This window comes from Drosophila miranda, assembly GCF_003369915.1.
Source record: "Drosophila miranda strain MSH22 chromosome Y unlocalized genomic scaffold, D.miranda_PacBio2.1 Contig_Y1_pilon, whole genome shotgun sequence".
NCBI classification, from domain to species: Eukaryota; Metazoa; Arthropoda; class Insecta; order Diptera; family Drosophilidae; genus Drosophila; species Drosophila miranda.
This window is the reverse complement of record NW_022881603.1, coordinates 28842742-28867832: the sequence shown is the minus strand read 5'-3', so window position 1 is coordinate 28867832 and position 25091 is coordinate 28842742. Positions and strand designations below refer to the sequence as shown.

At 48.6% G+C, this 25091-nt stretch overlaps 3 protein-coding genes across 6 annotated transcripts; 1 reads left to right on the top strand and 2 right to left on the bottom strand.

Annotated features, from left to right (window-relative positions):
• Nucleotides 1–108: 108 nt before the first annotated feature.
• On the bottom strand, nt 109–17349 carry LOC117189483 (Golgi-specific brefeldin A-resistance guanine nucleotide exchange factor 1-like). 4 transcript variants are annotated; one of them, XM_033394618.1, is made up of 10 exons: nt 7308–7789; nt 7047–7245; nt 5980–6989; nt 4918–5916; nt 4653–4861; nt 4353–4579; nt 3058–4288; nt 1930–2996; nt 1244–1527; nt 109–1171 (listed from the first exon to the last, which is right to left on the bottom strand). In XM_033394618.1, exons 1-10 carry the CDS (start codon nt 7407–7409, stop codon nt 506–508), a joined length of 5994 nt encoding a protein of 1997 aa, XP_033250509.1. In that variant the 5' UTR covers nt 7410–7789; the 3' UTR covers nt 109–505. The 4 variants fall into 4 exon arrangements, with proteins under 4 accessions (XP_033250509.1, XP_033250510.1, XP_033250511.1 ...); XM_033394619.1 differs by lacking the exons at nt 5980–6989; nt 7047–7245; nt 7308–7789 and adding exons at nt 15822–16533; nt 16597–17349 and having other exon boundaries at nt 4918–5204; XM_033394620.1 differs by lacking the exons at nt 109–1171; nt 1244–1527 and adding an exon at nt 1560–1877.
• LOC117189484 (methionine--tRNA ligase, cytoplasmic-like) lies at nt 12745–15825 on the top strand. Its single transcript, XM_033394622.1, is given in 7 exon segments — nt 12745–12975; nt 13071–13192; nt 13265–14094; nt 14161–14265; nt 14326–14775; nt 14777–15439; nt 15501–15825. Coding segments are annotated over 7 exon segments (2487 nt in total). The 5' UTR covers nt 12745–12872; the 3' UTR covers nt 15715–15825.
• On the bottom strand, nt 17310–18221 carry LOC117189485 (Golgi-specific brefeldin A-resistance guanine nucleotide exchange factor 1-like). Its single transcript, XM_033394623.1, has 3 exons — nt 17891–18221; nt 17633–17828; nt 17310–17575 (listed from the first exon to the last, which is right to left on the bottom strand). The coding sequence occupies exons 1-3, from the start codon at nt 17990–17992 to the stop codon at nt 17334–17336; spliced, it is 540 nt and encodes a 179-aa protein (XP_033250514.1). The 5' UTR covers nt 17993–18221; the 3' UTR covers nt 17310–17333.
• Between the last annotated feature and the right edge of the window lie 6870 nt (nt 18222–25091).

Genomic DNA, 25091 nt, shown 5'->3' with positions numbered 1-25091 from the left:
ACGGATTGGGCTTTTCTTTTGCCCCCGCCGCCACCTTCCATATATTTACCTTTAAAAGTTTCGTGGTCATTTCAGTATACGGAATGAAAACAACCGATAATTCGCATATGCATATTATAATTTGTTGTATATTTAAATTTTGATTATTTACAGTTGCCTCTTTGCATAACATATCGTACTCGCACAGAAGATATAATTAGTTAAATATTGATAAATTAAACTAATTGCATTACTAAAGCTTTTAATGAATTTCTTCTTAAAATAGCGGTTAAACAATTATCGATTTTCTGGATGTGATTTGGTACATATAGTTATTCAGATAATAAACACGCGCACAGGCGGAATGTGTTCTCACTATGGTTTGGGTGGAGGAAGGAGGAAAAGGAGGCATAACAATAAACAAATTGACACAATCTTTGTATTACTACGAAGGTTTCTTTCCATTAAAACACAAGACATAAACAAATAATTCCGAAGGGACTTGCAATCATGTTTTAAACGCAGTTTACTGCTGGCCATAGAGCAGCTCAGAGCCAGGCGGTATACTGCTAGGATCAACGCTCGCGTTAAAATAGTTGGCTGAAGTCGCCGCAGCGGAAAAGGGGACAGCCACACCTTGGCCGGGCTGCTGATGTTGCTGCTGCTGGGAATTGTGCTGGAGCGTTAGGTTATAGGGATTCTGGACATATTCCTGATAAATATCCGCTGCTGGTCCAACCCCTCCGCCAGCTAATGGCGGGGCCTCGTAAACAGGGGCAAAGCTATGAACAATCGACGACTGCGGCATCTTAGGCAGCGAGGGATACGCGTTGCCGGCCAGCAGGTGACTGATTGGCACATTAATGGCGGGATCGGTGGACTGAGCTGGCTGAAGTTGGTGTTGGTACGCCTGATATTGCTGATAGTATTGCTGGTAGAGCAACTGTTGTTGCTTAGACTGATCTTCAAGCGCTTCCGATGGAGCGGGCAACTCAATGGCATAACTATTATACGTATTGTTGGAGGTGATGTTTAACTGCTGCACAACCGGTATTGAAGCAGCGTGGGTTGGCTCCACTGCTTCCTGGGAGCCGTGCACCGCTGCAGCAGTAGCTTCATTCACAAGATCCGGCAGCATTGGGATGGGCTGAGAATCCACCGTAGCCGGCTGCTGGGGGGCCAACACTAGGGGCTGTATAATGGATTGTAGAATGACTCATAAACCGATTGACTATAAATTGGGATGGGCTGAGGTTGAGCTTACCTGAGCAAAGACGAAACTGGGTGCCTGCTGCAGAGCATCTGCCATGGGAGGCTGCAGTATAATGCTCCGCCTTGGAGATTCTACTGGGGATGCCGTGGCCGCACACACAGCCGTCTCTGTGGCCTGAAGCTGTGGCTGCAGCTGGGTGGGCTGTTGTTGCAAATGCTGTTTGGGCAAGATTGGGTGGGCAAGTGGCGGCAGCTCTGGTTGTGTATTGGGATCACCAGATGGTGCAACAGGTGCAACCACAGATAGAGTGTTGGTTAGTGTGTGGGAGCATTTGCCTGAAAGATGGAGGATGTTTTCATTTGATAACTAAGTACATATGTAATTCTATCAAAATATAATGAAAGGATCGCAACACGAAGCTCAAACGAAGTGGGGAAAAGGTTCAATGCTTAATTCTTCTTGCCCAGTCCCTTGAGCATCTTTAACTTGGATTTGAAGCTAGACCAGGGCTTCGGTAGTTTCCGCTGTTTGGTTTTGGTTGACTCTTTAAGGGTATCATATTTGCCAGTGGCCGCAAAAGCAATACGAAGCCCATTGCTACACAGAGGCAATGTCAACGATTGCTGGCCAGCTAAGAATTGAGACTCGTATACAATTTTTGTAAAGTCCTGCGGTGAAAGCAGATCTGATGGCAGGGTCAAAAGTTAAGCGGGTTTAAAAATGGACGACTCACGCACCTTCGTCACGGAAGAGTTCCTCCTTCAGATTGGGCAAAAATTCCCCGATCCGTCGCCAGGTGAGCTCCCACAGCGCCTGATGCAGGCTGCCATCTTGGTTGTGGAACACACGGACCGAATGCATAACCAGCAGCATGTTCTTCAGTATCTCCTGCATCTGCTCCGACAAAGTGTCCGATCCGACCTTCATGAATCTCTCTATGTAGTCGAGAATGTCTAGCCAAAGTTCGTTGAAAGCGGCCCCCAGCTCGATAAGAGTGGTGAGGTGCTGCAGGAATACCTTGGACATAATGGTGGCGGTCCGAATGCGTGACTCCTCCAGGAGCGCTGCATCCAGTTGCCCTGAAGCGCTGCTCTCTGGCAGCAACTCGTTCAGTAGCGGGAATAGTACCTGGACAAAGCAGGAACACCACTCTGCTCCAGAAAGCGTTTGTAGATCGTGCACTAGCAAAGCCCTTTGCTGAAGACACGATATGGCATGGGTGCGCACTTCACGCCGCCGATCCATTGCCAATCTGGCTATGCCCTGCAGCAGCGGGCACCATCCTGGTGTCCACAAAGCCGCCGACTGAGGAACAGTGCAGCCTTCCTCCGCCCACCATCGGAAGATCTGAGCTGTTCGCGTATACAGAGTGTACATCAGGTCCAGCAATTGAATGGACAACTGCTCGTATCTCTGGGCCAGGTCTTCATGTTCGGCCGAATTCACGGGAAGATTGTCGGCAGCGTCGCCCGTCAGTAGACTCAGGTTGCTGCTCGAGCCGGACGAGGCCACACCTGGCTTACGATCGCTTCGCTTCTTAGCACTCCTTTGCTTTCCTGCCGCTTCCAACTTGCGTCGCTGACGAATCCCTACATCCCGACAGGCCTCTACAAAGATACGAATGCAGCGAACGCAGGCCTCAAAGTTATAGGGCGTGATGTGGGCCACACTCCTCACAATGAAGGACAGCGAGTCCCAGCACTTGAACAAGGCAAATGGCGCATGATCCAGAAGCTGGCAATTGTAGACTAGGCTACTCGAAGAACTTGAAGCACCTGTGGTGGAGCTGGGCGGCGATTGCGGTCTGTCAAACAGATTCAGTTAGAATTGGAGATTAAGATTTCATCGTGGCCCAGAAAACTCACCTAGAGGCCGTCGTCAGTTCACTGTCTTTGTTGTTGACCAATATCCAATTCTCAGCACTTGGACTGGGTGCAGTGGGCACAGCAGTTGCTATGGAGAGTTCAGAGTCTGATGTGTAGCCACGCTCCGGGGGCGCAGAGGCATCTTCCTCACCACTCAATGCGCCATCCGATTTAGCGCCTCCATTGGGCGGCAGCGGCAACTGGGTATCCTCATAGTTGGGGGGGACAGCACCGGCACCCACACACTCAAGCAGATTGAAGATGATCTGCCAGTCCTGCTCAGAGTGAATGTTCTGGGCAGAGGTCTTCAGCAGCTCGTAAATGCCAATGGAAATCTGCTTGGATATGCGCAGCAGAAGGGCAGGCTTCAGCATCAGCAGCATCTTGAGAGATTGGAGAACAATAGGGCACAGTTCCTCGTTGCGCATAAGGTAGATGGCCAGCTTGAGCACTGCCACAATGCAGCGATTAAGGAGATAGTCATAGCCGCACGAGGCGCTGCCCATTAGCAGAAGATACATTTGATCCCGAACCGCTAGCCACAGGGGAATCATGCGATCGCGATTGTGTATGACGATCTTGACGAGAAATTCCATCCAGAAGACGGTTTGATCTTCAGCATAGGGCAGACCAATCGACTTGTGCCCCTGAGGAGGCTTCAGCAGACCCAGCACACATTTGAGCAGCTCTTGCAGGGACTCCAGTTGCACGAACTTCGACTCCTGCAGCATTTGATCGAGTTGGCATTCCTTGATGCATTTGCGGCCATGCTTAATAAAGTCCTGCTCCTCGTAGGTGGGCTCACGCTGACCCTCTGAGCTGATAAATGAGTACAGACTAGAAAAGAGACCCGATTCCTGTTTCTCCCGCGGCTTCTCCAGTATCAGCATAGCCTTGCCGTTTGCTTCGCAAAAGTCCTCCACCTCGATGAGGGATTTGGGCAGGAGCTTCAAGCGGAAGAGCTGCAGAAAAATGTCGAGGATGTGCTTCCAGCTCTCCCTCAAACAATCGCCATAATCGTGAACCAACAGGAATACCGTCCTCATGGCTGCCTGAGCCTTGGCATTCAATCCAAAGTTCACTGCCTGCTGCATCTCATTGGGCGCCGGTGCCGGCTCGTGTTGCTCCACGCTGCTCAACAGCGTTGTGAACTTGCACAACGTCAGAACGAGGGCATCAAAGTCCGCATGCAGATTGTAATGCGCTGATATAGCTGCCGACTTGCTAAAGCCTGAAACGTGTTCAGTACCGAATAAAACTCATACTGACGCTCCTCGAAATGGTTGTTCACTTACCCGTCAGTGTTCTCTGGTAGCCAGATTCAGTGCTCTTATCGAACATGAAGCTCAGAGCGCTTACAGAAGCTCCCCAAACAATATTGAATATCTCTACATCGTGGAAGGCATCGTGGACAAAATGGAAATGGCCGTCGTGGGTGTCCCCACGTCGAAGCAGCACTTTCCACAGATAGTTTTCACGCACTAAGCCGGTTTGTTCTGCAGGCATTACAATCTCTTCGTTTCTGGAATAGAATGAAACCGGACATATGCAACCTATGCTATGTTGTTCCAAGATTAAAATCAAAGTGTACTCACTTGATGGCATTGAAGACCTGAGCCAACATCTCTTGATCAAAGTCTTTGCCACCATTCAGGCCACGCAAATTCTTGGTGAAGTCCTCCAGAGTCATTGGAACATTCAGGCGCTTTGCATTGGAGTTATGCTGATCCATATTCAGCATGATGATGGCATAAGCCAAGCGGAATGCGGCATCAGTGTTCGCAAACGGCTCCAGATTTTGTGTCTACATAAGAGATTTGAATTATAATTGTCCTATTCCCCATGCCCACGCTCACTTACATGCCAGTGGTCGGAGAAGTGTTCCAGCACCAGAAAAATCAACGGTGCCTCGCCAGGCAATCGGAATGTCTCCAGATACAGGCGCAGTGCCTGATCCACACGGAGACCAGTGAAGTCGAATGAGTCGACAAAGTTGATCAGAATCTTTGAATCGACATTCTTCTTCTTCGAAATGTATTCGCCAATCATTTTCTTGTCGAGTCCAGGATTCTCGCGCAGGAAGAGCGCCACTTGCATGGGATCGAGCTGAGCATTAAGAACCCCGTAATCTTGAAGATACTGGATACCCTTGTCCGGTCGTTGATTGAACCGCTCTGTGCCCTGGGAGAGCAAGCGTTTCTTCTGCTTGACATTGGCCCGTTTTTTACTGGTTATTCCGCCACCTATTCCATTTCCTCCAGACTGCGACTGCAGCCGCAGTCTTTGCGAGCTGCTGTTAATGAAGTTGGAGATGTTTTCTACACGGCCTTGTTCATCCACGGCTGAAGATCTGCCACCAGCATCTATGACAATCCCCTCTAATCCGCTGTTGTGACGCGAGTGGCGACTTCCGCCGGCTGCCGGACCGGCCTCTGTCACAGCTTCCCTGCTGTGACTGTTCTTGGCTGCCGCACAGTTCCGCTCAATGCTGTCGATGACACTGATGAGTGTGTCCACGGAGATGATGTGAGTGCTGTATACCGCATTGGTGGCTGACAGGGTGTACTTGCTTAGCAAGTTGGTCAGACTCTCGAACATATCCGTGCAGTACAGATCGCAATCATAGTTGATGTACAGCTCGGTCACGAAGCCAGGAATGCGCCACAACTGCAGTAGATTGTCCAAAGCCAGTTCTCGCATCTCGTAGGGTGTTTTGGGATTGTCGCTGGCTATAATCTCGCTCAGCTTCTTGAGGTAGCCTTCTAGCTGGAGCTTCAGGTGTCCGCGCAACGACTCGAAAAGCAGGAAGCATAGCTGCAAATCGGCAGCGAAGATACTCAAGCGCTCCGACGTTAGGAGCTGCAACAGAAAGATCATTATAATTCATATCCAATCTATCTAATGTGGGGAAAAATGTCTAACCGAAATTAAATTTCTGCACAAATCATCCTTGACCAGCTCCAGCAAACCCTCATATTTGCCAATATTATCGGCAGCCACTTCAAAGGCCACAGTAAGCAAGCTCAAGCCCGTATGCATCATGCTGTCCGAATTCTGTTTGTCCAGCGGATTGCACAAGATGATGAGGAATCGGAAGAGCTCTTGGATGAACGGCAGACCGTAGGGCGACAGGGTGGCAGAGATTAGCGCTCCATCCTTATCGGACGATTGCTGGGTGAAGCGAACACCCACCGAGTTGATATACTCGCTGCTGTTCGCGTCGGTCAAGCTGTTCTTTCCATCTCCCCCTTCTACGATCTCCGATTCGGCGGCACTCTCCACTTGAATGGCGGGTACATTCGCTGCGGCGTTCTCCTCAACTCCCGAACTCACGGGTGCTGTTGTTGTTGGCGTTTGCGTGATCTTGCCCTGCATGTCCAAAATGTTGCCCGCTGGGCTGTCTGGAGTGGTGGCCAGTATGGGAGCCTTGAGGTGATTTGGCGCTGCAAGACTGCATTGTGGGGTCTGCGGGGGATCTTCTACTGTCGAAGACTTGCGTTGCTCCGATGGGGGAGCTGGGGCGGCGGCCACTGCTGCTGTCTTTCGCTTGTGCTTCTCTTGGGCGGCACCGCTGGCAGCATCGCCAATAGTAAATCGCTTCTGCAAGACGGTATCGCTGGGCTCCTCCGCAAACTGCGGCAGACGCATGAAGAACAAAAGCACCATGTCCTTCAGCGATTGCTCTGCCGAGCGTCGCAGAAGCTCACTGAGTCTTGGCTCAAAGCAAATCTTGAAGCAACTTAGCATGACCTCGCACATCGACTCATTGCTGACGGCAGCTCCCTCAGGACTCCGGATTAAAGTGTGCAGCACTTCAATGAACCGCAAGAAAGTAACACCGTCCGAGGATTGATCTGTGCCCATAAAGCGAGCATGTGTCACGGCATCCGCTATGCGTTCAACAATATCTGCTATATTGGGCGAAGTGGGATCTGCAACATGAAAATACGATAGGGAGCGAGCACGGAAAAGACAGCAGTTTATCTCACCAATTAGGCCATATGACAAGAATTTATTGACTGAGGCGAGAGCCAGACTAGTCAAGGGTCCCGTCGTATCCGCCGTGCGTATCACCTCCAGAAATGGAGATAGAAACACCTTAGGTTCAATCAGACGCAGATCTTCAGTGCGATTTAAGTCCTGCTTGAGGTCTATAAATAGCTTCAACAACGAGTCCTTCTCATCGTCCTGCAAAGCGGGGAGTACGAGGTATGTCACAACTTTCTTGTAGTGTTAGAATAATTAGTTACCACGTAGGCTGTGGCATTCCAACGCGTTCCACTTCGCATGGCCGTCATCAAGGTGGCCATTTCACCGCGCACCACGTAGATGCCATTGCCAGGCAGTGACATTGTGTCCAGGCCTTTCTTAATTATTTGTCAACAGCAGCTAGCTGGCTTCCGCCGAAAAAAATTCTCAAATTCGTGGGCAGCTCCTCTCTCCTTACCTTGCGTTTTCATACATATGTTTTCCGACCTGCCCTTTCTACCGCACGCATACACACAGCCGCAGTCCTGTTTTGCCTTGAACAAAACTTGACGCGCCTTTTAGTAACACATTTTGTACTTATTTTTTCTTTTTTTTTTTTTTTAGGATTTAAGTTACCAAGCTACCCGTGAGTAGCGTGGGATTATTTGGCCGCCCGCCTTTTGAAGGTGGAAATTGCCAAGTCAAAGAATAGAAGATGTTGGAGTACTGTTTATAGCTTTACATCAATTTCGTCGATGAAGTCAATTAGTGTTTGGTACGCGCTGATGTTTTCTTTTTCAAAGAATTTGTAAATATCATTATATTTTCTTAGAGATGGGAAGTTTTGCCTTGTTGTGTTGTACTTTGTACAATTGAAAATTAAATGCGAGGCGTTATCGATACTATCGCATGTATCACATATGTTACTAGGAACTACATGCATTTTGGCGAGAGTGTGCCTATCGAATGCGTTACCACTAAGCAGTCTGTTGATTCTTTTAGCGTCAATGGCTTTAAGCTTAGTTTTATTTAGGAACCACTGTTTGGATGATGTTGAGGGGAAAAGCGAGCAGTAACCTCGGTGCTTGATACTAGCAAACTCGGCGTATTCTCTCTCCCATTCTGCTTTTAAGATTCTGTGTATTTCGCACATAGCGTCTTTAAGGTTCCATTTAACCACTGTGTATTTTCCTCGTCTGTGGGCTTCTTTGGCTGCTGCGTCAACTGAAGTGTTCTGAGGGATGTTAGCGTGTCCGGGAATGTAGTGAACCTCTACAGTTCTTAGATGTGGATTTTGTTGGATCTTTGCTCTGATTTTGTAGGCGATAGAGTTATCCTGATTGTTCTTCGCCAGAATGAGGGCCCCGTTTCTGCTGTCTGTCAGGAGCGCGACACGAGGAAAATTGTACAAAATAGCATGGTCTAATGCCTTCTCGATAGCAAGGAGCTCGGCGGACAACGAGGAAAGGGTTTTGTGCGTGTAATAGCTATCTAAAAAACCTGTCCTATCGTGCAGGAAAGCGGGGCTGGAATGCCCATCTGCGACTGACCCATCCGTGTAATAGATTTCAAAACCACCCTTTGTCAGTTGATCCTTCTTTTCCCCGTGGAGCAGCATGATACCTGCCTGGTCTATAGCGTGCTTGTTGGGTGCAGAACCCTTGAAAAATTCTAAGTCGGAGCTAATTTTAGTGCAAAATGAAGCTGTGTTCTCGAAAACCTCAACTCTATCTATTATGCTGCCAAGCTCCCGATATGCCTTAGCGTAGCCCGTGTTTAAATCCCTATTTGCTGACACTGTTTCACTTGCTGGGAGATTAAATGCAAACACCTTAACCAACTCTTTCGCCGCCAGGAATCTCATCCTGTAGTCCGGGGGAAGTTCTCCTGCCATGTGATATATGATAGGAACGGGAGTGCAGATTATCAGACCCAGCGACTTTCTGAGGTGATGGTTGCAGTGGGATTTGATTTTGGCCAAGGCAGATTTGGACAGCTTGCAGAATGATGAGCACGCGTACTCTAGCCTACTTCTGACAAATGCCTTATTTGCTGATACCATAGTGACACCCATTGAGTAATCTGAGAAATGCACAGTTTCTGTTCGATTCCGAGATGGCCAGATCAATGCAACCAGAGGCTGAGTTGTTTGCTGAGATAGTCCTGCCTAGGTATTTGATCTGCTCTACTTGTCTGATCTCAACTCCTTGATGCGAGATATTTAGCGCAGCTCTACGATTGTTGAAGTAAATCACTTTAGACTTCACCGGATTGAATGACAGGTTTAGCCTATTGCATTTTTCTTCGAACTTATCTATACTGTCTTCCAGCACACCTTTCGCAATGGATACGTCTTTATGAAAACAAACTATGAAAAAGTCATCAGCATACTGAAACAGTAAGCAGTTATGACTGTTAATATCATGTAGTTCGGCTGTGTAAAGGTTAAAAAGGGTTGGGCTGAGACAGCTACCCTGGCTAACACCTCTGTTCACCTCTACCTCGCTTTTGCCCTTTATGAGAATTCGTCTGTTAAGGAAGCTGGAGATCCAAGCCGTGAGGCTTGTATTGAACCGCATATCCCTCATCCTGTGCTCGAGTGTGTCCACTCTTACGCAGTCGAACGCTCTTTGTAAATCTAGGCAAGCTGCGACAACCTGACAACCCCTCGCCTTCAGCGCCAGAACTTTGTTGATAAGGTCGTTGATGCAAAGAGCCGTGGACCTGTTTTGTCAGCTTCTAAGGTTGCTCTGGCATCAGCCAATTTTTTGGTGAGGTAGAATTTTTGCCTGCAAGCGTTTCTCACGCGAAAAAGTTTTTCCGTTTCCTCGTTCCACCATTTCTTAGCAACGTACTTGTTCTTGCTTGGGAATGTGACCGTGTTTTTTAAGGTCAGGGATTTCACTTTTTCATTGAGCTCCTCCAGATTTGAGAAATCACTTGCACCCAGTATCCGGGCTATTCTGTTGTGAAGGATCTTCTTGCCTTGGAGGGGGGCATTTAGGCCTTGCACTGATAATACAATTGGGAAGTGGTTGCTGTTCGTAATTTTTGTTTTGAGGACTTGCCAGTTAATAGTTCCATTTCTGTAGTTCGAAAAAGAAAGCTCAAGAACGGAGAATTGAGACTGGCTCCTGGAGAAGGTTGGCGAACCGTCGTTTAGGCAGATAAATACGGCCTCCCGGGTGGAATTCTCAATGCTGCGACCCTTGCGATCACAGATCGGACTTCCCCAGATAGAAGACCTAGCGTTGAAGTCCCCGCCCACTATTGAGGGTATGTCAAGCGAAGCCGCGAATTCGAAAAACTTTTTTGTGCCCGATTTAAATTGTGAAACTGTTGTTGATGGCTGTGCATATATGCTAAAAATATTGAAATTGCTCTTGAGGTTTAATGTTTTTATTCCTAAAATTTCCAAGTCGTTCTCTATTTTTAAAATGCTGAATTGAATGTTTTTCCTGACGTAGATGCCAACCCCGCCGTAGCCGTCCTCTCTGGGCCTGCAGAAAAAGTTATAGTCTAAAATGCTGCAGTCCGCGTTGTTCAAGACCCAAATCTCTGAGAGGATGGCAATATCTATTGCGTTCTTGTCTAGGAACATTGAGAGGAGCTGTTTGTTGTTGTTGTGTGTCAGACTTTGAATATTTAGCTGAAGAATCTTCATTGTTGGATGTTTTGAGAACCAACTGCCATCCCTTGGGCAATCTGACGCCTATCTAGTTCTGCGTTGGAAGCATTGACAAATTCTCTAATTTCCTTAATAAATTTATTCGCTAAAGAATCCCCTTTAATGATGTTGTTTGGATCAATCAGGAACGCTGTGAGTTTGGCTCCTAGTGCGTTTAGCTTATCCTGGGCCAGAGAAGATGCCACGGATGAAGATCTCACAAATTTCTCGCTCATTTGGACGTAGTCTGAGTTTATTGAGTTCTTCCACACTGCCATGTTGGCTGCTGCCTTGGCCGCCTCTGCGTTCCGGGCGGCAACCCTATTGGATTTGGTCACTTCCGCGAAAGAGGTGACAGAATGAATTTCCCTGGCGGACTCTAAGCTGTTATTTAAGAATTCAGGGGAGCGGTTAGATTGCCAACTGGGTCTAGGAAATTCCCCTTGATCCCTTAGGTTGGGGGAAGTTCTATCAAAAAGGATCGGATATCTAGCCTTGACCTCAGCTCTAGTTAGGTTTTCCAGTGTCATGCACTTTTGAATGGCGTACGCTTTTTTCCTGGCCTCACACTGCGGGTGGGTGGCAGCATGTTCCCCCTTGCAGTTAGCACAGACCAGCCCTGAGCAGATAATATCTTTGCTGTGATCTTGTCCGCATTTGAAACATTTCGCTCCACTCTTGCAATGTTGCGCCAGATGGCCAAACCTAAAACACCTAAAACATTGAATAAGCTGAACAAAAGGTTTCACTTCTACTTTAGAATATATAAAATTGATTTTGGTTGGTAACTGCTCTCCTCTGAACCAGAGTTTCACCCTGCCAGTAGGTACACGTTCCCCCGATGCTCTATCCCTTCGCGTAATCCGAACTATATCCTCAATTGGGATATCCGAGGTTACAAGCTCCGCTAGCTGTTCCTCCGAGTAGTGCCCGGGGATCCCAAAAATTAACCCTGCTTTTTGGACGAAGTGCCTAAAGATTCGGGTTGAGTACCCTTGAGCAGCGAAAACACTGTTTTCCACTAGCCCGTTTGCACACTGCGCCGACCCGCACACAATCTTGCACCTGCCATAGCCCATTCTAGCAACCTCCTCGATATCGCTAATGCCCTGTTTCAGCAGTAGATCGGATAGATCAAACTGGTTTATAGCAATTCTGGCATTATTCGCACTCATTTTGTCGATACAAACAATGTATGGGCCTTTATGCCCCTCATAATACTTGTTAACGATGATTTTGCGGTTACTTCCGTTTTTCGTACTCACGGAAGCCACACAAACCGCGTCAGTCTTCTCTCTCTCTTTCGTCGTAGAAATGTTTGATGTCATGCTTGTTGTCGTGTTCGTGGACATGTTTGTCGACACGTTCGTCGACAAGTTTGGTTTCTTGCACAGCAGTTTAGAAGCCAAAAGCTGCGGAGCCGTTTTTGCCGCCATCTTTACTCCTACCCGCATGGCGGATTTAGCTTCTCCTTCCCTTTTTTTCAGCGTTTCCATGCGAATTTTAACTCCCGTCGCCTTCTCCGTGGCCATCCTTGTCTTTCCTATGCTTGCCATGCTTCTCAGGGTCCAGACGGAGTTCCAAGAGCCGTTTTAAGAGTTATTCCGGAACGCCATGCAGTAAATTCCAGGTTTTTCGACTTAATTGATGAAGCTTTGGGAATTTCTTCGCGCCGTCTTCGTAGGCGTGTGAGGCACCCCAGAAGCTTCGGAAAATGTCTTTTTGATTAAAACTATCAGCGAACGTCTTGAAATATGTTAATTTTTTCCTTCCGCAAACGCGCCATACCAGTGTTGAACAACGTTTTTGCTTGTTATTTTTTGCACGAACGAAAAACAGACACCGACAAATCAGCTGTTTGGCAGTCTATTTTCGATTTACCCATTTTCGAGCAGTGGGTACTTAAATACACACACGCATGTTATGAAACTTGAAGAATTTTAGCGCAGTTCAGGTGAAATATAGTGTGATTTTTTTTTAAGTTCATAGGAAAGAAGCATGGACCTACAGAAGAATTTACAGTCGGATTTATTTTCCGCCATTTACCTCAAGTAGTTGATCTCAAGTAGTTGATCAAGGTGCTGTTGACCAATTCGCGTGCGTGTGCGGTGCAGAAATTCGTAAAGATTTTTACCCTCTTTTGCCACGTAAATTGAATTAAAAGTTGGATCTCGGCAAGATGATAATATACACAAACGAAGGCAATCCCCTGGGACTGTAGCTGCTGATGCTGGCCAAATTCGCCAAGCGGTCGGTTCAACTGGTTAAGCTAAATCTAAATGGTGGGTGAAAAACAACTTCCGTGGGGAACTCCGGCGGAGTGAATTCACTATGACTAGGTAATCGTGTCTGATGCAATAACTGGTTTTTGTTGCAGATGCCAAATTCAAGGATTTCCTGATTCTGCCCACACTGGAGCTGGACAATGGACTGCGTCTGTTCTCGCCCGCAGCCATCGCCAAGTATCTGTTCGTGGATGAGGGCCAGCTGAGGGATGAGGTACGGAAGAAAGCATAATTGCGCCTAATTTAAGCACTGACCCTTCAAGGTTAAACCAATCTTCTCCAACAGTGGCTGGAATGGTCGACCACGTTGCTGGCGCCTGCCCTCTCCCATCACATGGCCGTGGGACACCGTGCCGATCCAAACGCTTTAGCGGTGCTGAATGCTTTGGTGAAGAAGCTGGACGATTGCCTGAAAGCTACGCCTTACCTAGCCGTAGACAAGTTGAGCGCTGCTGACATTGCTGTCTGGTCGCTTCTAGCTCCGGATGGCACTCTCAAGGGCGCGCAGAATTTGGAGAGCCTGCACGGCTGGTATAACCGGGTGAAAGCGTTGCCCGAGGTACAGCAGGTGTTGGCCGTACAGCCGCTGAAGGATCTTAGCTTCAATGCGCTGCAGCAGTCGAATCGCTATGGTGGACTACATCACGTGCCACTGAAACGTCTTAGCCTGGCGGATGCGGGAAAACTATTGGCGGAAACAGCAGTCGCGGACACAGTCACAGATGAGGAACTAGCCGCAGCAGGAGCTTCCTTTACTTACACAGCCCCCAAGGATGTCCAGGAGCAACGCACTGTGCTACCCAAAGCGGGCGAACGCAACGTGCTCATCACTTCGGCCCTGCCGTATGTTAACAATGTTCCCCACTTGGGCAACATAATTGGCTGTGTCCTGTCTGCGGATATCTTCGCTCGCTACTCCCGCAGCGCCGGCTACAACACGCTGCTCATCTGCGGCACAGATGAATATGGCACGGCCACGGAGAACAAGGCTCTGGCCGAGAACATGACGCCGCGGGAGATTTGCGACAAGTACTTTGAGCTCCACAATTCCATCTATCGCTGGTTTGGCATTGGTTTCGATTACTTTGGGCGCACCACCACCCAGGAGCAAACAGAGTGAGTGAATAATGAATCTGTGAATGTTCTTGTGGATTTCTAACTGAGATTATTCTGATCTTTCAGCATTGTGCAGGAGGCATTCAAGGATGTCCACAGTGCTGGGTACATCATCACAGAGAGCGTGGAGCAGTTGCTCTGCCAGAAGTGCGACCGTTTCTTGGCCGATCGGTGAGTTTTTCATGACTTTCTGCCTTGAAATATAATCCCTAAATTGAGCTTTGCCTTCAGCTTTGTGGAGGGCACCTGTCCGCATCCTGGCTGCGGCTATGCGGATGCCCGCGACGATCAATGCGACAAATGCGGCAAGCTGGTGAATGCCACCGAACTGATCCGTCCACGCTGCAAAGTGTGCAACACTGCTCCCATCCTGCGCTCCTCGGATCAATTGTTTATCGATCTACCCAAGGCCGAGCCTCGTCTCCGTGAGTGGGTGGACAAGGCGGAGAATGGCTGGACCCACAATGCCAAAGTGATCACGAGAGCCTGGCTGAGGGAGGGCCTCAAGCCGCGATGCATCACGCGAGATCTGAAATGGGGAATTCCAGTGCCCCACAGCGGCTTCGAGAAGAAGGTCTTCTATGTGTGGTTCGATGCGCCCTTCGGATACTTGTCGATGGCTAAGCGCTACACCAAGGAGTATCAGAAATGGTTGCAGCCCGCCAAGGGAACTGACGTGGAGCTCGGTTGTGTGGCCCAGCGTCCTGCTGGCCATCAACAAGGGACACACGCTCGTGTCGCACATAATGGCCACCGAGTATCTGAACTACGAGGATGGAAAGTTCAGCAAGAGTCGCGGAATCGGAGTCTTTGGCAATGATGCCCAGGCAACGGGCATTCAGGCAGATGTCTGGCGCTTCTATTTGGCCTCGGCACGACCAGAGGGCCAGGACTCGAGCTTCAGTTGGAACGATCTGGCGGCACGCAACAACTCTGAGCTTCTCAACAATTTGGGCAACTTTGTCAATCGTGCTCTGGTCTTCTGCGAGAAGAACTTCAACAACATTGTTCCCGAGGTGGTCGCCACGGAAGAGGAGCTCATTTTGCTGGCCCTTGTCAACCGCGAGCTCCGCGGATACATCAATTCTTTGGAGAAGGCCAAGCTGCGCGATGGCATTCGTCATCTTTTGGCTATTTCCCGGCATGGCAATGGTTATATGCAGACACAGCAGCCCTGGGTGCTCCTCAAGGGCAGCGATGAGCAAAAGAAGCGCGCTGCCACCATCATTGGCTTGTGCGCAAACATTGCCTGTCTGTTGGCTAACCTCCTCTTCCCCTACATGCCCTCCACGGCACGAACTCTCTTTGCCCAGCTCAACGCCAAACAGACGCCGCTCAATGCAGAGTAAGTGAACGTCCAGTGCCTCATCAGAGCTGTTTCTTAACCTGTGTGTCTCATTATTTAGGAAACCCTTGGCCACCTTGCTACTTCCCGCTGGACACAAGATCGGAAAGCTCGCGCCCCTCTTTGCCAAACTGGAGCAGTCCTTCATTGATGAGCTCAAGGCCAAGTATGGCGGATCGCAGGACACGAAAGCGGACGTGTAGAGCCAGTCAAGCACCGCAGACCTGGAGCAAGCCGTGCAGGCTCAGGCCGACAAAGTTGATCAGAATCTTTGAATCGACATTCTTCTTCTTCGAAATGTATTCGCCAATCATTTTCTTGTCGAGTCCAGGATTCTCGCGCAGGAAGAGCGCCACTTGCATGGGATGAAGATACTGGATACCCTTGTCCGGTCGTTGATTGAACCGCTCTGTGCCCTGGGAGAGCAAGCGTTTCTTCTGCTTGACATTGGCCAGTTTTTTACTGGTTATTCCGCCACCTATTCCATTTCCTCCAGACTGCGACTGCAGCCGCAGTCTTTGCGAGCTGCTGTTAATGAAGTTGGAGATGTTTTCTACACGGCCTTGTTCATCCACGGCTGAAGATCTGCCACCAGCATCTATGACAATCCCCTCTAATCCGCTGTTGTGACGCGAGTGGCGACTTCCGCCGGCTGCCGGACCGGCTTCTGTCACAGCTTCCCTGCTGTGACTGTTCTTGGCTGCCGCACAGTTCCGCTCAATGCTGTCGATGACACTGATGAGTGTGTCCACGGAGATGATGTGAGTGCTGTATACCGCATTGGTGGCTGACAGGGTGTACTTGCTTAGCAAGTTGGTCAGACTCTCGAACATATCCGTGCAGTACAGATCGCAATCATAGTTGATGTACAGCTCGGTCACGAAGCCAGGAATGCGCCACAACTGCAGTAGATTCTCCAAAGCCAGTTCTCGCATCTCGTAGGGTGTTTTGGGATTGTCGCTGGCTATAATCTCGCTCAGCTTCTTGAGGTAGCCTTCTAGCTGGAGCTTCAGGTGTCCGCGCAACGACTCGAAAAGCAGGAAGCATAGCTGCAAATCGGCAGCGAAGATACTCAAGCGCTCCGACGTTAGGAGCTGCAACAGAAAGATCATTATAATTCATATCCAATCTATCTAATGTGGGGAAAAATGTCTAACCGAAATTAAATTTCTGCACAAATCATCCTTGACCAGCTCCAGCAAACCCTCATATTTGCCAATATTATCGGCAGCCACTTCAAAGGCCACAGTAAGCAAGCTCAAGCCCGTATGCATCATGCTGTCCGAATTCGGATTGCACAAGATGATGAGGAATCGGAAGAGCTCTTGGATGAACGGCAGACCGTAGGGCGACAGGGTGGCAGAGATTAGAGCTCCATCCTTATCGGACGATTGCTGGGGGAAGCGAACACCCACCGAGTTGATATACTCGCTGCTGTTCGCGTCGGTCAAGCTGTTCTTTCCATCTCCCCCTTCTACGATCTCCGATTCGGCGGCACTCTCCACTTGAATGGCGGGTACATTCGCTGCGGCGTTCTCCTCAACTCCCGAACTCACGGGTGCTGTTGTTGTTGGCGTTTGCGTGATCTTGCCCTGCATGTCCAAAATGTTGCCCGCTGGGCTGTCTGGAGTGGTGGCCAGTATGGGAGCCTTGAGGTGATTTGGCGCTGCAAGACTGCATTGTGGGGTCTGCGGGGGATCTTCTACTGTCGAAGACTTGCGTTGCTCCGATGGGGGAGCTGGGGCGGCGGCCACTGCTGCTGTCTTTCGCTTGTGCTTCTCTTGGGCGGCACCGCTGGCAGCATCGCCAATAGTAAATCGCTTCTGCAAGACGGTATCGCTGGGCTCCTCCGCAAACTGCGGCAGACGCATGAAGAACAAAAGCACCATGTCCTTCAGCGCAGAAGCTCACTGAGTCTTGGCTCAAAGCAAATCTTGAAGCAACTTAGCATGACCTCGCACATCGACTCATTGCTGACGGCAGCTCCCTCAGGACTCCGGATTAAAGTGTGCAGCACTTCAATGACCCGCAAGAAAGTAACACCGTCCGAGGATTGATCTGTGCCCATAAAGCGAGCATGTGTCACGGCATCCGCTATGCGTTCAACAATATCTGCTATATTGGGCGAAGTGGGATCTGCAACATGAAGATACGATAGGTAGCGAGCACGGAAAAGACAGCAGTTTATCTCACCAATTAGGCCATATGACAAGAATTTATTGACTGAGGCGAGAGCCAGACTAGTCAAGGGTCCCGTCGTATCCGCCGTGCGTATCACCTCCAGAAATGGAGATAGAAACACCTTAGGTTCAATCAGACGCAGATCTTCAGTGCGATTTAAGTCCTGCTTGAGGTCTATAAATAGCTTCAACAACGAGTCCTCATCGTCCTGCAAAGCGGGGAGTACGAGGTATGTCACAACTTTCTTGTAGTGTTAGAATAATTAGTTACCACGTAGGCTGTGGCATTCCAACGCGTTCCACGTCGCATGGCCGTCATCAAGGTGGCCATTTCACCGCGCACCACGTAGATGCCATTGCCAGGCAGTGACATTGTGTCCAGGCCTTTCTTAATTATTTGTCAACAGCAGCTAGCTGGCTTCCGCCGAAAAAAAATCTCAAATTCGTGGGAGGCTCCTCTCTCCTTACCTTGCGTTTTCATACATATGTTTTCCGACCTGCCCTTTCTACCGCACGCATACACACAGCCGCAGTCCTGTTTTGCCTTGAACAAAACTTGACGCGCCTTTTAGTAACACATTTTGTACTTAATTATTAATAAAATAAATGTAATTTGTTTGCAAATAATTTTTTGATGACGTTTACGTGTCTTGTATGTTCTTTCTAGAGCTGGAGAAACATCGATGTTATCGATGTTTCGGTTAACACAGGACACATCGATGTTTTTTAAACATTAGATTTACACTAGAAGAATCTTATAAGCTATTTAAATAATTATTAATATTGTTATGGGCGGTTTTGGAGAGAGCCGATAGGTATCAGGGCTGGAGAAGAAAGAGACAGCGGCATCTATAGTGGATCCTGGGAAGCAGTGGCAGAGTTGCGTAGGAGAAAAGGAAACGGGGCGAGGAAGAAAAAAAAGGAGAGTTTCCGGTGGAGAATAGTGGAGGCCGCACGTGCCCTGAAAGAAAAAAAGGAAACAAAATTGGTGATCGTGGAGACGACGATCCCACCAAGACATCAGCGGCAGGCATCAACATCAGCAGAAGCGGCGGACGTCGGCAGCAGCATCCCGGTACTGGCCAGGCCGGAAAACTGGTGCGAGAACCGTCAGCGGAGCACCGGCACCAAGGAACCGTCAGCGGAGCAATGGCACCAAGGGACCGTCAGCGGAGCACCGACTGGAGACACGTTTCTGTCCCCACACACCCCACACAAAATAATAAAAAGCATATAAAAAAAATACCACAGAATTAGAAGTAATCTTTATATATTATGTAAAAGATCATTTTAATATAACTAAAAATGTTGTTGCATGATGTCGATAGGTGATATCCCATAGAAGCGGTGAGGAGGAAAGAAGTTCGAACATAGTGGCAAGGCCAAAATTTAAGGGGAAAGGCTTAGCAAGAGTGGCGCCACCTGGTCCTGGAGAGTGAGAGTTCCGCGCGCTCTCCGGAGCCGTTATGAGAGAGGATTTCCGATCTCATCCCATAACGGAGTCCCGAAGCCAACTCACCCATACCCCAAAGAAAAGAGATCCGCCAGCAGCCCGAATCAGGCCATGCCCTTGAACCTAGTTCAAGGGCGATAGAAGAGAGAGCGATGGGGATCAGCGGCCCGGGAGCATTAAACAGAGCAGCTAAGCCAAGAGGGGGTTCAGAGAAAGAAATTCCCGCAACGGAGGAGCATGCGCGCCGGACATAGTGATCTAGTGTTTTTTTTAGTTTTGAAAGAAAAAGTGAGTGGGATGAGGATGGAGTAGTGGCCATCACCCGAAAAAAGATAAATAAATCTGTGATTCCAGGGGATCAAGATCAGTGAAACACCAGGAACTTTAGAGCTGACCAGCGGGACGGAAAGTAGACCCAAAAAGCACCAGAGTGAGTCCGCTTCAAAGTGGGAGTAAAGAAACCCCAAATGTATTCTTTTTGTTGGCAAATCCATAGGGAATAGGCCACAGCTCCGCCATTCTGGCTTGGTTTTGCTGGTCTCGAAGAAACTATCCTGGCCACGTAGTGCGGGTCCCTCGCCCATTTAGGGAGAGAAAAAAAATCATCAATTAACTTATTTACTCCCATTATTTATTTTTGTTAGACGTCTCCATTTATACATATGTATATGTTAATCCCCTAATTTAAGGCCGTCCATATTATATCTATATGTAACTTATTTATATTTATTATATTAATTATTTCTATTTATCTATTTATTTATTAACCGCCCGTAGTGATAAGATGAGGGGGGTATGAATAGGCAGGCTTAGTGTAGCGATGATACCGTGTAAAATTAGGAAACTGAAGTGAAAATTATAACGAAGAAAATGAATTGTTAAGCGTATCATATGGGGGGAAGAGAGGGTAAGGCTGCTGCACATGGCAGGGAGATCCAAAACGTTGTAATTCAGATCTCAGGTAGGGAGGGTACGTCAGGGGTAAAAACATCGAAACCTCGACCTGGTCCACGTCTGTGTTGAAGGAAGTTACTGTAATGTTGTTTGTCGAGTAGAGTCCGTTTGCAGTTTTTTTTGTCGGTTACTTTTGTTGTTTCAATTTGTTCGAGAGGTCCAATTAGTTGGTATATTGTGCGACCTGAGGGCTTGGGAAGTACCCAGCCCTGGGATGACTGGCTAGCCGGCCTTGCCCCGAAGAAAACAAGGGTTCGTAACTATGTTGAAGAAAAATTATTAATGGCTGCATAAAATTTAAATATTAATATATCAGTAAAATCATTTTATTTTAAAATTTTAAAACCCACGGGCCTGTTAAGGGTTAATCAACACTTATTGCTAGCATACGTTAAGGGACTAACTTTTGCCGACGAGACCACCTTGTATAATTGCATCATGATCCGGACTCCAAAGCAGAAATACACCCACACGAATCAATATCACCACCCACATCACACACAACCCACGCATGTATACCGACCCACAATTAAACAAAATATCACGATCATACAAAAAAACGAGGGGGAACGTTGTGAGTTGCTGCGGACACCGCAACTCTACGGTTATACCCGATACTAAGTCAGTATGGCTCTCCTCCGGCAGACGCCACTAATATTAAACGACACGACAAAGAGTGCGTGCGAGAGAGACAGAAAATCAGTCTGAGCGTGACGTCGGGGGCTGCGTAGCCAGTGCAAATTGATTTGTTCCTATTGGCTATAAAAATGATCTAATCTGATCCAGATTCAGCAATCTGATATATATGATCATTATCTATGATTCTGCGTTTTAGTTTTCTCGTATCCTCAATATTGTGGATGCAACAGATTTTCGTCCTTTGTGGGGGCGGAAGGGGGTGGGGCGAAATTTTGAGATATAAGTTTTATAGTGAGATCTAACAGGAGTGCGGATACCAAATTTGGTTACTCTAGCCTTAATAGTCTCTGAGATTTTTGAATATCCCCAGATTTTCGTCCTTTGCGGGGGCGGAAGGGGGTGTGGCGCAATTTTGAAACAAACTCGTCTCGGTCCGATATATTAGGAGTGTGGATACCAAATTTGGTTGCTCCAGCTTTTATAGTCTCTGAGATCTAGGCGCTATTGTTTTACTCTAAGCAAAGCCGCCTATGCTACGTGTGTGTTAGAGAGAGACAGAGCGAGAAAAAATGAAATTGTTTTCTTGATGCTGGCTATAATAATAATACGATCCAATTCAGATTCCGCAGTCTTAAATTTATGGTCATTCTCTACAATTCTACGTTTTTGGTTTTCTCGTACCTTTAAAATTGTGAATGCCACAGATTTTCGTCCTTTGTGGGGGCGGAAGTGGGCGGGCCGAAGTTTTGAAATATTTTTGTAGCAGTGACATATCACAGAAGTCTGGATCCAAAACATCGTTGCTCTAGCTCTTATAGTCTTTGAGCACTAGGCGCTGAAGGGGACGGACAGACGGACGGACGGACAGACGGACAGACGGACAGACGGACAGACAGACAGACAGACAGGGCCCAATCGACTCGGCTATTGATGCTGATCAAGAATATATATACTTTATGGGGTCGGAAACGATTCCTTCTGGACGTTACACACATCCACTTTTACCACAAATCTAATATACCCCAATACTCATTTTGAGTATCGGGTATAAAAAACACCACGATTAAACGTAAACATCAGCAAGCATCAGGAAGCAACAACCTCTATCAAAGGGGGCTGCCAACTCGGCCGAAATAGGGTTTATTTTTTTTGTTAGTATTTTTGTGTTAGTATTTGTTTCTTTTATATAAACCTAGATTATTAATTAATATGTTACACTTGGCTTGTTTCGCAGAGGGCAATGCCGGCTAGCTGTCGACCCCAGGGCTGGGTAGTTCCCCTTGCCCGCCAAATGTAGACAAAAAAGGAGACATACTACTTCTCGGGACATCAAAACTAACAACAACCTAAAGACAAAGAAAATCATAAACAGACGGCTATCAAGTGGGTGAAGCTTGGGTGTTATCACTTCGCGCGCCCGCCCTACCTGTGACCAAACACAACGTTCATTTTGGCCACCCTCTGCTGGAACGGTAACGGCTGGCCTAATCCATGGCTTACGCCACGCGTCCTCCCTCTATTTTAAATTTACGGCATCATGCTTCAGTATAAATCCAAGCTTTAATAATTATAAATTGACAATTTCATCTTTCTCATTAATAAATAGCTATACTCAAAATTATCACTAACCACTAAGAAACACCAAAACGTTCGACACAAAGGCAAACAAGGAAATAACTGCTGAAATTTCGTTCAACCAACAGGGATACCCTCACCCATACGTAATGGAATATGTGTAGATGAGTGGATCCAGTTTTACGGGAGTTAATTTAACTCGGGCCCCTACGGAGACTTAACCTACCAAGAGCTCTTGTTAAGGGTCCCCGGGACATAAACAATAAACAATATTTTTCCACAAATCGCTCGACCAAATACGGTGGACTGATGGGACCCCCGCGTCACCCACTAAGGGTTAATCTTCTGGCACTGAACAGCTGATCGCAGATTTAGGTTCGTGAAAGGGGTTGGGGTTTTTACATATTTAGTTCAATGGCCAAGATTTTACGTTAAACGGTTTACTCTAATATTAAATACTAAATAAAGGACAACACACGGAACAAAATAACATTTAATGTGGAACGGTGTTTGGGGTGCGGATTATGTTTTTTTTTCCTTTAAGTTCAAACGACGCGGGCGATCGCTGGCCGTGGCCGGTCAGCCCTAAATTTATATAGGTCCGTTTATACGTGTGCGTGTGTGTGTGTGTGAATAGGGTTTCGGGTTTTTACGTGGTGAATGAGACCAAACGTGTGGCACGCACTGGAAGGCGATGCAACGATCGTGCGGTGTGGCTAGAATCGCCCTGGCAGCTAAATCGTCCTCTTTCACCCTCCCCCTTCACACGTCCCGCGCTACTTGGCTCACACACGCGCAACTGGAACGAACTCACTCAGGTTCACGTTGGACAGTCTTCTTCTCTGCAGTCGACTTTCTCGAACTCCAGTGTACCTCTCCAGGAAACCTTCTGGCCCGGTTCTGGTTGCTATTGTGACGGACCTATTTCAGGCTGAGGTAAGCTCAGTCCCGTCCAGGTGTCAACCCACAAGAAATTTGTAGAAACGGATGGAACTTCAAAGGATACGTCGGGGGTGGCCTATCGTAGAGTAGATGGATTGGGGCTTGGGCGGGCGTTGCTATCGTTGTGTATCGAATGGTGTATGTGGACGTGGAGTGGGGGGGAGTCGGTGCCTCGGCTAATTGGAGTGAACTTACGCAATCGGGTGTTTTTACTTCGATAATTTGACACTTTATTGGCCGTATTAGTAGTTTAAATGCTTATTTTTACTTCGTCGCCGATGTCTTCTCGTGAGTTCCGGCTACCGCGTCTGCACTCCGGACTGGGTCTCTGCGTAAGTTCGGGTACCACGACCGTACTGTGAGCCGGGTTTCTGCGTAAGTCCTGGTACCACGACCGTACTGTGAGCCGGGTTTCTGCGTAAGTCCTGGTACCACGACCGTACTGTGAGCCGGGTTTCTGCGTAAGTCGCTTTCTGGTTTCAGTCGGCGTCTATTTATACGCCAATGGGTGTTGTGTCAGCGGGTTCGAAAGTGCACTTCCGCATCGGGGTGCACTTCGCCGTTCTGGCGATCGTGGGTTGACCTGGTTTTGTCTCTTCGCGTTTTTGGCGAGCTGGCGGGTTTGCCGTTGGGTGCTTGTCGTGGGCTTCCGCGGTGTCATCGTTTTGTAGTCGATGAACCCGGAAGAGTGCGCCTGGCCGGTTGCTTGGTCTGGAGTGGGGGAAGTCCGCGTGACCTGGTGTGTTTGGTCAGCGTTATGAAGACGGCGCGTGTCAATCGGTGGCTATGTGTGGAGGGGGGGTGTTCGTGTAGTAAATAATGCATGCGTTCAATTTACGTTGGGCGAGGTGCTGCAATTTAGTAGCAGGGTCTTTTATTGGGCGTTGGGAGAGGCGTTGTAGCGAACCCTTTTGGGTTCGTTACACCCTCCCCTATCTTCCCCGACGAGAGTTACGAGGACTCGTGGGTCGGGCTCTTGTGGTTTCTTCTGTGGTCTGCATTGGGGTTTCCTCGTTCTCTTCGCTTCGTCAGCGGATTTGTGGGGCGCGCGGTCGTGACCGTTACGTTACTTCTCTCGCTGGCGTCAGCGCTGTTCGATTAATTGGTGGTCGCGCGGTTCGCTGCGCTTGCATTCTCGGCGGTATTATGCCATCGGGCTCGTTTTTGCCGGTGCTGTCTTTTGTCGGGTGTCCCGGGTTTTGCTGACTCAGCGGTGCCGTGGTTGGGGCGTCGGGTTGAGTTCTCGTTGCTTTCTTCGTCGATGTCAGCATTCTCGAGTAGGTCGGTGGGTTCTTCGGACTCGTGATCGTGGAACTCCCTCAGGTCGTTGATATTTGCGGTTCTGTGTTTCCGGCTTTCGCGGTGTTGTAATTTGGCGATGTTTGGTGATGGAAAACTCTTGACCCGGTAGGGGCCGTCGAACTTCGGGGCTAGCTTTGCCGCAAAGCCCTCGGCGGCGTTTGAGAGGTGGTGTTGGCGTAGTAGTACCAATGATTCGACGGCGGGGCGCCATAGTCGCCGGCGGAGGTTGTAATGCCTCCCTTGTTCTTGACTGGCTCTCTGGATGTTGTTCCGGACGATGGCGAATACTTCTTTCAGCCTCGCCGCTTTGCTGGTGGCCGCCTCTGGCGTACTCCCTGTTCCGGGCGTGACTTCGTCGTAGAGGGCGCCGGGGAGTCGGGGCTCTCTTCCTTGCAGGAGGAAGGCGGGGCTGAATCCGGTCGTCTCGGAGACGCTGGAGTTGATCGCCAATGTCATCTCGGGTAGGAGCTCGTCCCATGTGTTCTGGTGGTCGTCGACGAACTGGGCGATCATCGTTTTCACAGTCCGATTGGCTCTCTCCGTCGGGGTTTTCCTGGGGGCAATATGGGGCTGTGTGTTGCAGCTCCACGCCTGCGCTTCGCATGAA

Excerpts from the sequence above, each read along its gene's own strand:
- LOC117189483 (XM_033394618.1), bottom strand. The coding sequence starts at position 7,409 with ATGTCACTGCCTGGCAATGGCATCTACGTGGTGCGCGGTGAAATGGCC. Across the intron at positions 4,289-4,352 it reads CTACCAGAGAACACTGACGG|GCTTTAGCAAGTCGGCAGCT; the intron begins GTAAGTGAACAA and ends AACACGTTTCAG. Across the intron at positions 2,997-3,057 it reads GAACTGACGACGGCCTCTAG|ACCGCAATCGCCGCCCAGCT; the intron begins GTGAGTTTTCTG and ends TCTGTTTGACAG.
- LOC117189485 (XM_033394623.1), bottom strand. The coding sequence starts at position 17,992 with ATGTCACTGCCTGGCAATGGCATCTACGTGGTGCGCGGTGAAATGGCC. Across the intron at positions 17,829-17,890 it reads GGAATGCCACAGCCTACGTG|GACGATGAGGACTCGTTGTT; the intron begins GTAACTAATTAT and ends CCCGCTTTGCAG. Across the intron at positions 17,576-17,632 it reads CTTGTCATATGGCCTAATTG|ATCCCACTTCGCCCAATATA; the intron begins GTGAGATAAACT and ends TTCATGTTGCAG.